General features: G+C 47.2%; 1 protein-coding gene across 1 annotated transcript in view; it reads right to left on the reverse strand.

Moving 5' to 3' along the window:
- Cit (citron rho-interacting serine/threonine kinase) overlaps window positions 1-15,257 on the reverse strand; it is a 162,380-nt gene that overhangs the window by 36,909 nt on the left and 110,214 nt on the right. Inside the window, exons 23-24 of the mRNA XM_051161668.1 lie at window positions 7,293-7,346; window positions 536-733 (exon numbers count right to left, since the gene is read on the reverse strand). Coding sequence (XP_051017625.1) covers window positions 536-733; window positions 7,293-7,346 — 252 coding nt within the window. The remainder of the gene's footprint in view (window positions 1-535; window positions 734-7,292; window positions 7,347-15,257) is intronic.

A 15,257-nucleotide genomic window follows, 5' to 3' on the forward strand; every position in this document is an offset into this window, starting at 1 on the left:
ATGGTCAGCTGTCCTACCATCTCAGAGGTACAACCCAAAGGCAGTCTCTGGGAAGGAGGGGCTGGGGCACACACATCCCTAACCCCAACACTCAGGAGAGGGTCAAGAGGTCACTGTCAGCCTAGGCTGCACTAGGTGGGGACTGTAGGGAGACTGCTGTATTTAAACGCCAATTGTATCCACTTTTAAAGATTTACTTTTATTTATATGTCTGTGTGTCTGTGTGTGAGCGTATGTGTGTGGAGGCTAGAAGACAGTGCCGAATCCCTTGGACCTGGAGGTTATAGACAGTGTGAGCCTCCCAATATGGGTGCTAGGAACTGAACTCATACCTTCTGGAAAAGCAGTAGGCGCTCTTAACTTCTGAGTCATCCCTAGCCCAGTACCCACTTTTAAAAGCCACTGTAAACTGGGACTGACAAAGAGCCCCTGTGCAGGAGCCAGCCTGGTCTCAGAACCTCAGAGAGAACACAGCAGCCCTGCTAAGTCCTTCTAAGCATCCCCCAGAAGCCCAGGGCCCAGCCTGCCCTCTTACTTGCTTCTGGCTAGTGAGCTGCATCTCCCTCTCGGTGATCTCACGGCGGAGATGGTCCACCTCGCTCCGCAGCTGCACAATCTCATCATTGGCACCAGAGGCCTCGTCGAGTTGTTTGGACAAGTAGAAGTTCTGGTTGTTGAGCTCAGCATTGTCCTCGGTGAGCTGGTTCAGCTGTTCCTCCAGGTCAGTGATGACCTATGGGATGGGTGCAGGGAGGGGAGAGGGGAGTTAGTTATCAGGAAAGGTCACTGTCAGCAAGGAAATGCTTCTAGAACTAGTGATTTTGAAAGCCGAAGTGAGACAGTATCACATGGCATGATAACAGGAATCAAGCTGCAGCTCTCGGACTTGATGCCAAACCCGTGCTCCCTCACCAACTCATTAACTCAGCACACATATGGGGAGGGGCGTCACCTTTCTCTGTAACTTGAGGTACATCTAGAAAGTATGGCAAGAACCAATCAACCAAGTGCTAAACGAATGGGGTGAGAGCAAATGAGACCCAGTTAAGAGCAGGAAGAATTGTGCAAGGAGGAAATCACGGGTCGAGGAGACAGGGCTGACTGGTATTAAAATTATCTAATTAAACTGAAATTGACCTTGACACCACCTACAGGATACCACCACTGCAGATAGCCACAGTCTTAGAAAGTGAAATAAAGTTTTATCGGGGAAGAATCACAATGAAAGATACTCAGGGTTATTTGAATAAAATCACAGGCAGGGAATTTAATTCTGTGTAACAAAGAGGGGGAGGGAATCTTAAGGGGAGCTTGGATAATTCCAAGGGTACAATAGCGCATCGTGATGTGGCTTTAATGGACTCTGCTACACGGTGAGTTCTCTAAGTATATGAAATTGTCATTTTACTGAGAGAGATTTAATCTGGTTTTCCTAAATTATTTTCCTGTTGAATGGCAGAATGACTTCAATTTCAGTGCGTTCAGCTTGTCTATTCTCTTTGCTGAAGCTTAGTATAAGCGCTTGCAGAGAACATTTACATAAAATACCATAGAAGTTTAAGGGTTATTTTCTCATAATAGTTAGAATAAGGCACATGGACCATAAATTAAATTTTATGCAACAAAAATAAATTAATTAAAAGGAAACATCTTTAAGCCTACAATTATTAACTGTTTCAGGTTTCCACACCTATAATAGACATAGTTCATAATCCGTTAGCATTGCTTTCCTGCCTAAATCCTTTTTTCAATCCTTTTATCAATTTAAAATATACAAGTCTTCCTGAGCACCCAGAATCAAGGACGTTCCTTTGACGTACCCCAGGAAGCTCGCTTTCCTGAGCTGCTGGCCTCTCAGGGTGGGAAGTGGTCTAGTGACCTGTACGGGGCATGGAAACCCATATTGATCCCTGCGCTTCTTACAAGTCCACTGTGAGCTATGAACAGGCAGTGAAGCTGCTGGCCAGGCACTTGGACAAAACATCTTCCTTAGAAACCTAGAAAAGGATCCATGTGCTGTGCGGCTCCCTGAAGATGGTTAGTCTCAAATGGTCCCCGTGTCACCCTTCGAGTGCCACAGCTAAATCAAGACAGACAACTGCACACATTCACCTGTTTTCATCCCACACAAAGTAACCCCACCACTTGAGGTCCTTCCCTTACACTGTAAATGTCTCCTTTTAACCATTTGCTTCTTTCTGCCCCTTCCCCAGAGAAAAATAGCAGAATGGAGCAAACAAGCAAGCCTGTAAGACTCTGGGACTCCAAATGAGTTTGAACTTGGTAGATTCCTCCATCTATGACACGGAACTAAATACTACATTTATTCTTCATCTTTTTTTTTTTTTCTTCATCTTTTATTGTTAAAGTATCTTGTATCTATTCAAGTCCTGTGTCATAAGAGATAAACAGGATATAAATTAATGGTCAGAATGATGTTTCCTTCTGAAAGCCCCTTGGGGAACAGGCTAACTACAGAAAATCTATTCACAGAGAATATATAATTTCCTTGCCATTCAAGGTTATATTTAAGCTTCTGGGTACCTACTTCCTTTCTTTGATTCACGAGAAAGAAAAAAACCACACACACAGAGTTTATTATGAGCCCATTTCTGTCATGTCTTCTCTTTTGCCCAAAATAAGATTATAAAGAGCTCAAGAAGAAAGCCACAAAAACCTAATGAGGGGGCAAGGTCCAGGCTCGTCCCCTCACTGAGTTAAGTCGGCTAATGAAGGAAGGTCCCTCTCTTCCTGGTGTCATCGGGTCTTGGAGGGACCTGTCTTGACTTCTATTTCTAGCATCTGATCTCTGGTTCTGGACCTGTCTTTGTCTCCATTTTCCTTATTTGACTAGATAAGGATAATGTGTGAGAGAGCGAGCTAGTGTGTGTGTGCGCGAGTATGTGTATACGTGTGCTTGTGTGTGTGTGTTGGCTGAGGTGAGGCTGTGGGAAGCAGTGGACACAGCTTTACCTGCTTTGTTGAGGTAATAGGCATGAGAGACACAGGAACCCTATTAGCATAACAAGCAATCCCTTCAACTCGTCTTTGAAGCGAGTGTCCCATTTTACAGATGGGGAAATTAGGGCAACTTCACCAAGGGCACAGGGCTAGTCCATTAGGAAGTCAAAACATGAGCTCAGCGTAAACTTAAGACTACGACCTCCCACCCCCACACGATGCTGCCTCTGAGACAGAGGACGGGATTCTGACTACTTAGACCTTCTCCTGCTTGTTTCTTTAAAACATCTACAGCCTAGATTAGCCTGGGACTCAACATTCTCCTGCTTCGGCCTCCTCAGGGCTGGTTTAGGCTGTATGCCAGTCTGCCTGGTGCCCTTCTTGCTTTTGAACCAGAGAATGTGCAAAAATTCTTAGGTTATCTTTGTGACTGTGAGTAAACCCTTCCCACACTAAAAGCAGATGGTCTAAGCCCTCAGCACAGAGGCTTAAAGAAACAGAAAGCCTAGTTCTACCTTCACAGTTTAAAAAAATAAAGGACAGGGCGGCAGGGGGCAGCTGGGGTCTCTTTAGGCTGTTTCTAGACAGCAGGTCTGGCTGTAGCTCTAAGAGAGAACGAGAATACAAAGCTGTCTACTCTCAATGTCAAAAACAAAACACAAAAAACCCAAGCTCTCTATTTGGGGCTACCTGTCGCTTTCCAAGGCTACCTTGAGAAGCTCAGCACCCCAGAACTGCACTGTGGACACCTCACACTCACCCAGGACACAAAGAGCTAGAACATGAAGGGGAAGGCCGACGGCGTGCTAGGGTGGAAGGAGCCAGGCAACCAGTAGGCATCAACAGGAAAGACTCAGGACTGAAATCCTATTTTAATGCCTGCTTTCCCGAAGGCAGCTATTTGCATATTATTTATTTTTAATCTTATAGCTGACAGATTGATTCATAATTAAAGCTGTGTCATATGCTTGCCCACCAACTCCCCTCTAAAACAGACTCAGGGAGGGGTTTAGGTGCCAGATTGAATCAAATCCTTTTTTAAAAATCCCTTCAAAACACAGAAATGGTTTGAGCCTGGAGGCCTCCTGCTCCCAGCAAGTTCTCTGGAATCACTAACTGGGCACTCCTAGGCTGAGTTATATGGAGTTCTTATCAATAACAGAACTGATACTTCCTGGCAGAGGCAATCTTGGAGACAGAAAAAGAGAAGGGACACCCAGGACAAGCTCTCGTGGCAGCTTTAAAGTGGCCTTGAACTTGACAGTGTCACTGAGATCCACTATTGTGGCTAAATGCCTCAAAGCAGTAGTTTCCAGGTGTTTTAAAGTAGAAAGCCATTTTCCCAAACCAAAGCTTATGTTAGGAGCCCAAGGTAACAGGAGAGGCCAAAGCCACTTAGACCTTTCCATGGGACAAGCCGTGAATGCATGCTGCCCACCTCATCTCATTTAACTACTGAAGGAGTCCTTGGGGGAAAGTGTCATCTCCATGCTCCTGAAAGCCAAGTCCTTGCCTGAATGGGCAGCTCCCCATTGTCCCTCACCAGCACCCGAACCACAGCCACTAACTGGGAACCGGGAAATCAATGTCATGTTGGAAGAGAGGCCACATAGGTTAACAGCACCGCACAACAAGGGTACGGGCGCTTGGGAGGATGGTATCGGGTAGGCTGCTAGAGGTCGCTCTATCTGAGGACCCTGTCTGCCTGACTCCAGATGCATGGCTTAGACCACTGTGTCTCCCAGCTGCTTTAGTTGACATGTGGAGTGGACGACACTTGGTTAGGTCCCCCACCACCTTCGGAAACAGTCCTAGAGGCCTCGCCACCAAATACCAGTGGTAAAGGAAGCAAATATTAGAAATCACTGTCTCACAGGAATCAAATTTAGAAACTATAAACATTATGTAAGTTAAGGCAGAAATCAAATCAAACTGATTCCCTTGTAGCCAAACTTCCAGTTTTACAAATGGCGACCAGGCTTCCCAGGCTAGCAGGAAAACCTGAAGGGTGCTGGATGTGTTTCTTATCCCGACCCTGTTGGTTTCACATGTGTATACATACTTTGAAACCCTTCAAGTGTATTCTATACCCATTACATCTCAATGATACTCAAAAACGGCTTACTTTCTATTTCTTTTTTGTTTGTTTGTTGTTTTACGACAGGGTTTCTCTGTTATAGCCTTGTCTGTCCTGGACTCACTTTGTAGACCAAGCCGGCCTTGAACTCAGAAGAGATCGGCCTGCCTGTTTTCCTACATATGACACCGCACCCAGCTATATTAAATTTCTTATGCTAAAAAACTAAAGGACATAAAATAGTCTTTAGGCAAGTAGAATAAATCAAATTAACTGATTGATAGATTTAAAAACCATCCAAGTTTAAGGAAGAAACAGTCACATAAAGGAGTCATAGTTAATGTCTTTTGCTATTAATTAGATAATTGATCAGCATCAATTTATAAAAGTTTATGATCACTATAGAAAGGAAAGTGTGCTGTTTAATGTCTCATATTTTTTAACTTTTCATTTAATCTTATTGATGTAGAGTATTTTTAATTTACCTACTAAATCTATCAATCTTTCTCTTTGTAAGCTTCTTGTTCTAAAAGATAATGTAAGTGCATTTCAAAGAGTTCCAAGACAGAATGGTAACCTTTGTCTGAAACTGTGATATTTGAAAGGCTGGGGCAGGAAGATACCAAGTTCAAGGCCAAACTGAGCTACACGGTGAGATTGTATCTCAAAATGATTGACTAAGAAAGAAAAAAGAGAGAAATCACACAGAAGAAAGTCATGCAAAGTCTGTGTCACTCTGTGGTCATTCATAAGCATGTATGTGGAATCAGCAAATTATTAATGCAAAAATAAGAAACTAAGACTACTAGATGGACGAGAACAGGAGCAGAATCTGCGGGTTCCTCGTGGAAGGGGGAGCAGAGCAGTCTGCCAGGCATGCAGAGGCAGGCCCCTTGTCCACTGCATCTAGATCCACAGATTCGTGCTTGCCGCCACCAAAGGGCCCTCACAGCTTCATATGGAGAGGATGCAAATGTCCACGAGGGGAGACAGAACAAACTGTGGTCCTAGCCACACACTGCAAATACTAAGGAAAAGGAAAAGGGGCAAACTGTTGCCAGGTCCACAGACAATTCAAAGTGGGTGGTGCGGCAGCTCTCAGCCCCCAAGAGCCCATTCTCTCCAATTTTACTCACAAGAAGTTCAAGGTTAGACAAGACTCAACTCTGGCCCCAGACTGGCAGGAGCCCTCTGGGGCAAAGGGTTCTCACAAGTGGACACAGGGAGACATCCGCTGGCTGCATCTACCTTGTGGCTACTCAGGTAGCTAAGATGCAAAACGTTGACAGTACATCCAAGACTGAATGCCCCAGTTAGTCGGTGAAGGGTCCTTGTGAAGTAAAAAGGACAGATGCACACACGTGTGGGAGGGGGTGCTTCTGGAAATTCACAGACGTAAATAGTACAAGCAGGGACAGTACCGCCGAGGACCGAGAAAGCAGAAGATCCACAAAAAGACCAAAAAGACACAGAAGCACAAATAAGGACAGCGTCCCCAAGCTCCTAAAGGGGCCTATTTCTGTCCTTCATTTTGATCAAAAATAGACCTTGCTGTTGCAGTGATTTGATGAAGTTACGTAACCCACGAGTGATGCTTGTCTGCTGATGGAACACTCTGCAGAAGTGAAGTCACCCACAAGGGTCCTAGGTGGTGAAATTGCATATTAAAAAGGCAAATTATTTTCTCTGTTAGAAAGATAAACTTTCTTGGTCCACAGGAGAATTGATTGGCTCTACATTTGGCAAGAGGCCACAGGCTGGAGTAAGCCACACAGGAAGCCAGTCCCTGGCGTTTGGATAGCATCTTGTCTGGGCCAGCCATGGACCCTTCCACACTGCGGAGTGGGTGAGCTGCCTTGAGAGCATTGTTAAAGCTGCTGGATCTACCTACAGTTTCACAGTGAGGGAAAAAATAAAATGTTTTGGGCTTTCTGTTTTGAGATAAGTTCTCACTCTGTAGCCAAAACTGGCTTCATCTCACCAGTCTCCTGCCTCAGCTACCTTTACAAGTCCATGCACCCCACCCAGCTACACTGAGAATTATGTGACTATTTAACCATTCCATCTCCTGCCCCTCCCAGCCCTAAAGTACAGTTTTAACATCCTTAAAGCAGGTATCCCTCTGAAAAACTAAACCGAAACAAAGCATTATGGGCTTTATGCTCCAAGGGCGCACGTCACTGACACTATGACACGGCGGAGAGCTCTCCCCTTCCTTTCTCCCCTTTGGTCTGCTCGTCTTGTTTATACTCACAGTGCAGCTGTTGCGAAGGGCATCAAACTTGCGCTGGATTTCATCTCTATGTGCCTAAAAGGTAAAAAGTGCATTGTAAGTTTTTCATAGGGTAGAGCACAATCCATGCAATGTTATGGGTCGAACACAGAGAGAAGTAATTGGCTTGAAAACCCAGTGCACTGTTGGGGAAGCCCCAGCACTCACTTTGCAAAGAGCCAGCCAATCCGCTCAGCTCCATCATGAGCTGTGAGTAACAAGCCACGTGACGCAACTGCTACGTCTAGCTAGCTACTCAGACTGCATCGCCAACACCAGACCTGGCTTCATGCTCATGCCAACCCTCGAGCACGCCTTTAATCCCAGCACTGGGGAGGCAGAGGCAGGCAGATCTTTACGGGTTCAAGGCCAGCCTGGTCTACACTGCAAGTCCAGGACAGTCAAGGCTACACAAAGAAACCCTATCTCGAACCCCCCCCCCCAAAAGAGAAAAAAGAAAAAAAGAAGACGTTTTTACTCCTCTTCACTAATCCTAAACAGAACCCCAATTCTGAAAACACGAATAACCTTCCCTCCAACTGACCCCTTCCCAGCCTAGTAGACAGACAGACAGACACACAGACACACACACACACACACACAAAGAAAACAGTGTCAGGAAAAAAGCAGAGACTTTTTAAGAATTAAAGTTGCTGAGATTCATAAAATCTCACACTGACCTGAAAATGAACACCAAGATTTTCTCTGGGGCAAAGCTACCCAGAAACAGCAGTATTTCTGCTACAGTTTGGATCTTAAATGTTCTCCAGAGGCTCTTATGCTAAAAGCTTGTTTGCTGGGACTGGAGAGATAGCCCAGCAGTTAAGAACACTGACTGTCCTTCCAGAGAGGACCTGGGTTCAATTCCCAGCACAAACACGGCAGCTCACAATTGCCTGTAACTCCAAGACCTGGCACTCACAGACATACATGCAAGCAGTACACATAAAAAATAAATTCTGTGTGCGCGCCATGTGTGTGCGTGCATGTGTGTGTGCGTATACATGCTTGTTTGTTAGCCTATCACATATGGCCTAGCCAGAAGTTAGGCCATGGCGAGTTTCAAAGAAGATATTAAAACTTGGAATTTCTCAATTTCTCTCTCTCTCTCTCTCTCTCTCTCTCTCTCTCTCTCTCTCTCTCTCTCTCCTCTCTCTGTCTCTGTCCCCCTTTGTTTCTCTGCCTGCCTGTCTGTTTCCCTACTTGCCAGAAATAAACGGGTCCCCTCCATCATGATAACACTGAGCTATCACACAGCTGAATGGTCATGAGCTAGAATCTCAGGTGCCATGAAGGCCAGTAACATTTTTTCTTCAGGTTGAATAACTTGGCTAATTTGTCATAGTAACAGAAATCTGACTGACACAATCCTATCAGTGCTGAGGTAGGACAGGAGAACATGCAGCCTACGCCTTCGTTCTGCTGAAGACTACGGCAGAGGCCCGGAGGCAAGAAAGGGCTTGATGCATGTGAGAGACCAAAGTGCACTGAGTGGGCAGAACGGGTTCTGTGGACTGTGTCCCAGGAGCAAGCACGTCAAGGAGGGATTCTGTCTGTCTACTGCACTCCATTAAACAGGAAAGGCTTGACCGAAGACAATCTGCCTTGGATGGTGATGGCGAGCGCTGGCTTCAGCAGCTTTGATTTAGATCCATAATCCATCCAGTTTAAGAGGCATCAGCTGTCATTACTTTATAACAGTCAGGAAAAGTGCAGTCAATCAAAGCCTGGTGTGTCCGAGTGACTCTAGGACCCATCCTGACGTGAGTTACCTTAGGATCCACGGAACACAGGCAGCGACCCTGTGTGTTGTGGGAGGGAGGGGGAGAGTCTGCATCCATGTATTCAACCAGACATGGACAGAAAATATTCTGAGGGAACGTGCTGGCTGTTTTCTGTCAACTTGACACAAGCTAGAGTCATTTGGAAAGAGGGAACTTCAACTGAGAAATGCCTCCAGAAGATCCGCCTGCAGGATCGTTTAGTGGGTTTCATGAGTCAGTGATGGCATAGGTAAGGCCAGCTCACTGTGGGCGGGGCCATGCCTGGGTGGGCAGAAAGCAGGCTGAGGAGCTGTGAAGAGCAGGCCAGTAAGCACCAGGCCTCCATGGCCTCAGCTTTAGTCACTTCCCAGGATGGTCGGCTGCGAGCTGCGCGCTGTAGGATGGAAGAAACCTTTTCCCACCCAAGCTGCTTTTGGCTGCTGCATTTTATCACAGCAACAGAACCCACCTGGGGTGGTGGGGTGGGGGTAGGGGTTGGTACTGAATATAAACATGGGCTTTTCTCCTCCTCCTCCTCCTCATCATCATCATTGAGACAACACAGTGTCCTAGCAATCTGGAGATGATCTACAGCTCAGAGCAGCACGCGCATAGGGTCCAGGCCCTTGCGTGGAGGGGGCTGCAGCATCCACTAATTTACGATCAGTGAGAGATTCTGGAAATCAAACTCAGAGATGACTGTACATTTGCTCTTGCACTGGGATGCAAGGAAAAATGTATTTTTCTTCTGAGTTGTGGTCAGTTCTTTAAAAACCAAAGCAAGAAAAGGGGAGAAATAGCCTAAGTCATGACAGAGGTGAGGAGGCAGAGGCCAAAACCTTAAAGGTCAGGAAGGCAGTCGAGGGTCACTCCAAGTCCAAACAGCTGACCACCAAGGAAGGGAAGGAAGACTGTGATCGCCGGCTGTTTCCAGGGCGCTGGGATGCTGTGGGGATGACAGATCAAGACAGAGCAAAGGGATCAGGCTGCAGGAGAGCCCCTGAGGAGGGCAGGGCTGCCAGTCAACAAAGAAAACAACGGGTGGTTTAGGACGTAGGCGAAACCAGAGAGGTGCACTTGTGGAGCCCAGGTCTCTTCTGAAAGGACAACTAGAAGGTGTGAGAGGCAAGGGAAGCCAGGGATGCCCAGCAGATGCCAGGCCAGAGCGACAGTGTGGATCGGAGGGGTATTTGCTTAGCTCTGAGAGCACAAAGAGCCATCTTGTCTCAGACAGAGCCAAAAACAGCTTTATTCTAAAAAACAAAACAAAGCAAACCCCACTAAAGCATTTAGAGCTATGGCATTCTCCCTAATCTGTCCATTTCCCTAGATAGTCATAATAGGTTAGAGACATGTTAGGAGACTAGTGCCCCCAAAGGCACAGCAATAGAAACGGTTCAAAATAAAACACAAGATATGACAACAAACAAACTATAGACTTTAGAGAATGAACAGTGAGCTGAGAGACTGCCGGGAGTCTCTGAAGGGGCTCAGGGGGAGTTGGAGGAAATACTGCAAGAAGTAATGGCTACCAGTGCCCAAAGTTACTAAAAGCTATGCACCCACAGATGACCTGAGAAACGTGAAGACAGTCATCCTTATGCACATTACAACCCCACTGCTTACAACCAGCTATAAGAAACCCATCAACAAGCCAGAGAAAGGCCGTTACACACAGAGTAGTAAAGGTGAGTGCTGGGCAGCCATCCTCCAGGTTGGACGTGACTATGGCATCTTGGACCACAGCAACTTTCATCACCAGTACTGGGCCTTCAACATTCCCCTGCAGAGGGAAAGGGAAGGCTTCTCTGAGAACACACAGCAGAAAATGATGGCTAAGAAAACAACTCGGTGGCATAGCTGCCCAGAAGCTGACTGTGTTCCTATGAGTGACCCCAATAAATTCGTTGGTTCATCAAGCCAGACGTGGATGGAATGGTTTTTCTGGTCTGCAGTTCCCCTAGTAAACTCCCCAGAAAGACACACTGTCTTGGGAAGAATTTCTATTGCTGTGATAAAAACATCATGACCTGAGTAAAAATAACTTGGGAAAAAAAGGGGGTTATTTGCCTTATACATCGCAATCAGAGTCCATCACTGAGGGAGTCAGGGCAGGACGCTGGAGACAGAAGCTGAAGCAGCCTTGCTCCCCACAGCTCCTTCAGCCTGCTTTCTTACACAACCAGAGACTACTTGCCAAGGGGATGTCACTACCCACAGTGCGCTGGGCCCGCCCACATCGGTCAGTAATCAAGACTATATGCCCCACAGGCCTGCCCACATGCCAAACTCACGGGGACATTTTCTAGTTTGCAGTTGCCTCCTCCCAGGTGACCCTGGCTTGTGTCAGGTTGACAAAAACGAAAAACCTAAACAGCAGACACACAGTAACAAGAAAGTCAGATTGCTCTAATGGTGCTGTGGGAGGGTTGAGCCTGAGGACAGCACAGCAGCATTTTAAACACTGCAACAGAAACCGACATAGAATTTTTAGCCAGCATAAGAATCTCTCCCAAGTGAAGATGAAATGAAGGCTGCCATGACACAGGGTAAGAGGAATGTCTTCCCCAGCAGACCCATATAAACACAAATCCTTCAGGCTACATGTTCCCCATGTAGACCCACTACGAGGAGTTGTGGGCCTAGTGAGAGGTCCCTAAAGTCATGACCTGGAAGCGGATTGTAGATCCAGCCCCTTACACACTCCTACCCCCTTGCTTTCTGGTCACAAGGTGAGCAATTTGTGTCCTCTATGCCCTCCCACCGAGTGCTGCTTTGCCATAGGCCCAAATACAAAGAGTCAATCGTGGACAAGACCAATCAAAACTATGATGCCAAGTCAGTGTTTTCTTTATCTAGGGTATTTCATTAGCGCTGGGATGAGACTAAATATACCCTGCAACAACACAAGACTAACATGCTGGGGTGAGAAGAGCGTTCCTCCAGCGTCAGAACGAAGCCTACTGTACTACTGGTGAAATCTCATTCGAAACCAACGACTGACACAGGCTGAGCCCAGGAGCCCCTCAGCGCCTGCCTCTTGTGCATGCACACCACGGTCACCATGAACAGAAAGAAGGCTCCATCGAGAAGAGCCGGCTCGTGAAGACTCACCTCTATATCTGGGCTCAGCAAGGCTGGTCTGTTTACATGGGAGACAAGCCAAATTATCCACTTAACTATGCCCTCACAGGGCAAAGAGCACTGTGGGAAATGTGTAAATGAAGCTGGGGAGCTGCCTCAGTAAGGGCGTGTGCGTGAGCTTGTGCTCCCACTAAAAAGCTGAGCACCAGAGAGCACCGGGGAGGCGGAGACAGGAGCAGCCCAGGGACTTATTGGCTGGCCAGTCTAGCCAATTGGCACATGACAGGTTTAGCGGAGCACTAATTCAAAAACATAAGGTGGAAGAGCAATGGAAAGAGACACTCGGCTCAGACCTCCAGCCTCCAATCACACGCACACGCACACGCACAGACATCAACACACATACCACACCTCCCTCCCTCCTCTCTCCCTCTCTGAGTTCCTTCAAAGCTACTGCTTGCTGGCCCACACAGGGGGCCAACGCCCAGTTCTAGTTTCTTAATAGCCAAGATTCCTAAATAACTCTACACCATTAAAAGCTCATTTAACAGTCCCGTTGCAATGGGAAACTTCAGCCCTGCATGATTCGGCCCCATTCTAATGAGCATTATGGAGCCTTTGGATTATTTGGACACATCAGCTGTCAGTCCTCTCTGAGGGAGAATGCAATGAGCCGCTGTCATCCTGGCTCTGCTTTATCACTGATGAAGGGATGAACGCAGAAAATGAAACAGGTCCTGGCGTAGGTGTCAACGTAACCATCAGCTCAATCGCTCAACTGATCCACCCCAGCAGGAAACAGCCAGAGGGGCTGGAGAGACAGCTCAGCAGTTAAGATCACTTGTTCCTGTAGAAGACCTGGGCTCAGTTCCCAGCGCCCACATGGCAGCTCACAACCATCCATAACCCTGTTTCAGGTGATCCAGCTCCCTCTTACGGCTTCCTCAAGCACTGCACACACACAGTGCACACAGGCATACAGACAAAATACCCATCTGCATAAAAGTTAACAAATCTCTTGTAAAAACTGAGAAGAAAATGGTACGAGTTCTTTATGCTTCCTTTAAACGGGGAGAAGGGACCCACATAACACACATCCAAGAATGGCGACATTCCTAAGACAAGCTTTGAATTGGGCCAATAAAACTACTGGGTGCTAGTTAAGTATCGGGTTACAAGAAATAATCATGCACTAAAACTTATCAGGGACCCCAGAATGTGAAGATGTTAACATAGTGAAATATGCCAACAAGACAACATTATCATGGCAACACCCTAACCCCAGGAGCTTACAGGGCCCACCCCCACAAGGCCCACTGCGGAACCCAGAACTACAGGCTAAGTGGCAGTGACGTAGGCAAAGCAGACTACAGCCTGCCTGGGCCAAGCGCCAGTGACACTCTCTGGTTGTCTCTCGGAGTCTTTCTGCATTCAGTAATTAAGGGAAAGTACTAAGAGGGAAGGACTGCGGGGCTGGGTGCCCGGCCACCTGCTGGGGTGCACAGCCTGCAGGCCGCTATCCTTTCTGCACTTTCATGCCCCAGCTTCACATCTTGGCGATTACGCCAACAGCTTACTAATTAAACCCAAGGCCTGATGTTTGTGTGAAAGAACGAGAGCCAGCACTGATTAATGCCTCCAGCAAATCAAAGGCGGTGGCTTTGGGTGCTGTAAGCGCACTGCGCAGCGAGGAGGATCTTCTCATTACTGCCCACAGCTTTCGGCTCCTTATTATTCAGCTAAGCCTCTTGACCAAATCAGTGAGGAACATGGGGTCAGGACCACAGAGCCGTCCACGTAGCCTTGCTGGTGCATACAAAGTACATGCCACTTCTCTCCCAGGCTATTCAGAGTGACAGACATCTAAAACACAGCTGCACACTGCAAGTCTGCAGGCGCCAGTTCCCTGTCTCACAGGAAGGGATGGATGGCGGCATCTTCTGGACCAAGTGAGGGCCCCAAATTCTGTCTCCTGTTAGTCGGGAACAGTCCATCTCTAAAGCGCAGCTCTGCCATGGTCTAACTCTGCAGCAGGTGTCGACCTGGATTCAGTCTCAGCCAATTTCAATGCAAAGCAACCAACAAGATGGGTGAAGTGCAAGTGGGCTACAAAGAGAGCACGCAAAGGCTCCCCGCTGCCCCCGCCCCTTCAGTGGAGAGCTCTAGTGTAAGCGCTCCATCCAGTGTGGCCCCAGGGGTAGAGGCCAGACCAGGTACACTGCTTTCTTCCCAGCCTGGGAGATGATGCCTCTTTGAATTAAGCCATAAATAATAGCCCATTTGACCATTCCCTTTTGTTGATAAAAACATCATGCTGTGAGGCTCACAACCCTCCTACGAGATCTTTTTAGATCCAACTGACTTAATTTGACTGATGCTCATGTTGGAGCTAAATGTGGGCCTTGAACAATGAGAAAGAGAGCTGGACGTGGTGGCACACGCCTTTAATCCCAGCACTCGAGAAGCAGAGGCAGGCGAATCACTGTGAGTTCGAGGCCAGCCTGGTCTACAAAGTGAGTCCAGGACAGCCAAGGCTACACAGAGAAACCCTGTCTAGAAAAACCAAAACAAACAAACAAACATAAGAACAATAAGAAAGAAATACAGTATTGCATTTGTTGCGATTTTTCCTTCTCTCCAGAGCCAAGTCAACCAAGTCCCTTACTTGGCAGCCACGTGCTACCCAGAACGAGGTCTGAGACCCAGTCAGGGAAGAGCAACAAAGGAGAAAGCTCAGGGCCCCAGATGGACTGAAGAATGTGGGGTGAGAGGGGGCGTGTCCCAGCACAGGAATGAAAGCATCTGAAGGAGGCCCCCAGGACAGGTTTGCAAGCAGCTACCTGACCCATGGCATTGCTGCCATTTTCTTTCTTCCTCAGACCAAGGTCTTCTGTGTGGCCTCAGGCTCTCGTGGGCTGGCGCTGCATTATGGCCAGCTTCTTCTACCATGAGTCTGAGCAAAGCCTATTTTCTATGTACCTTCATGTGCAAGAGCAATAGAGCCCAAGGTTTTAGAACTAGGGAAGGCTTTTGTTTTGCTTTGTCTTTTGTAAAGATTCTTGGAGGCAGTGATCTCATCCAACTAAATTAAGTCGTGACT

This window comes from Acomys russatus, chromosome 19, assembly GCF_903995435.1.
Source record: "Acomys russatus chromosome 19, mAcoRus1.1, whole genome shotgun sequence".
In the NCBI taxonomy this organism is placed as follows: domain Eukaryota; kingdom Metazoa; phylum Chordata; class Mammalia; order Rodentia; family Muridae; genus Acomys; species Acomys russatus.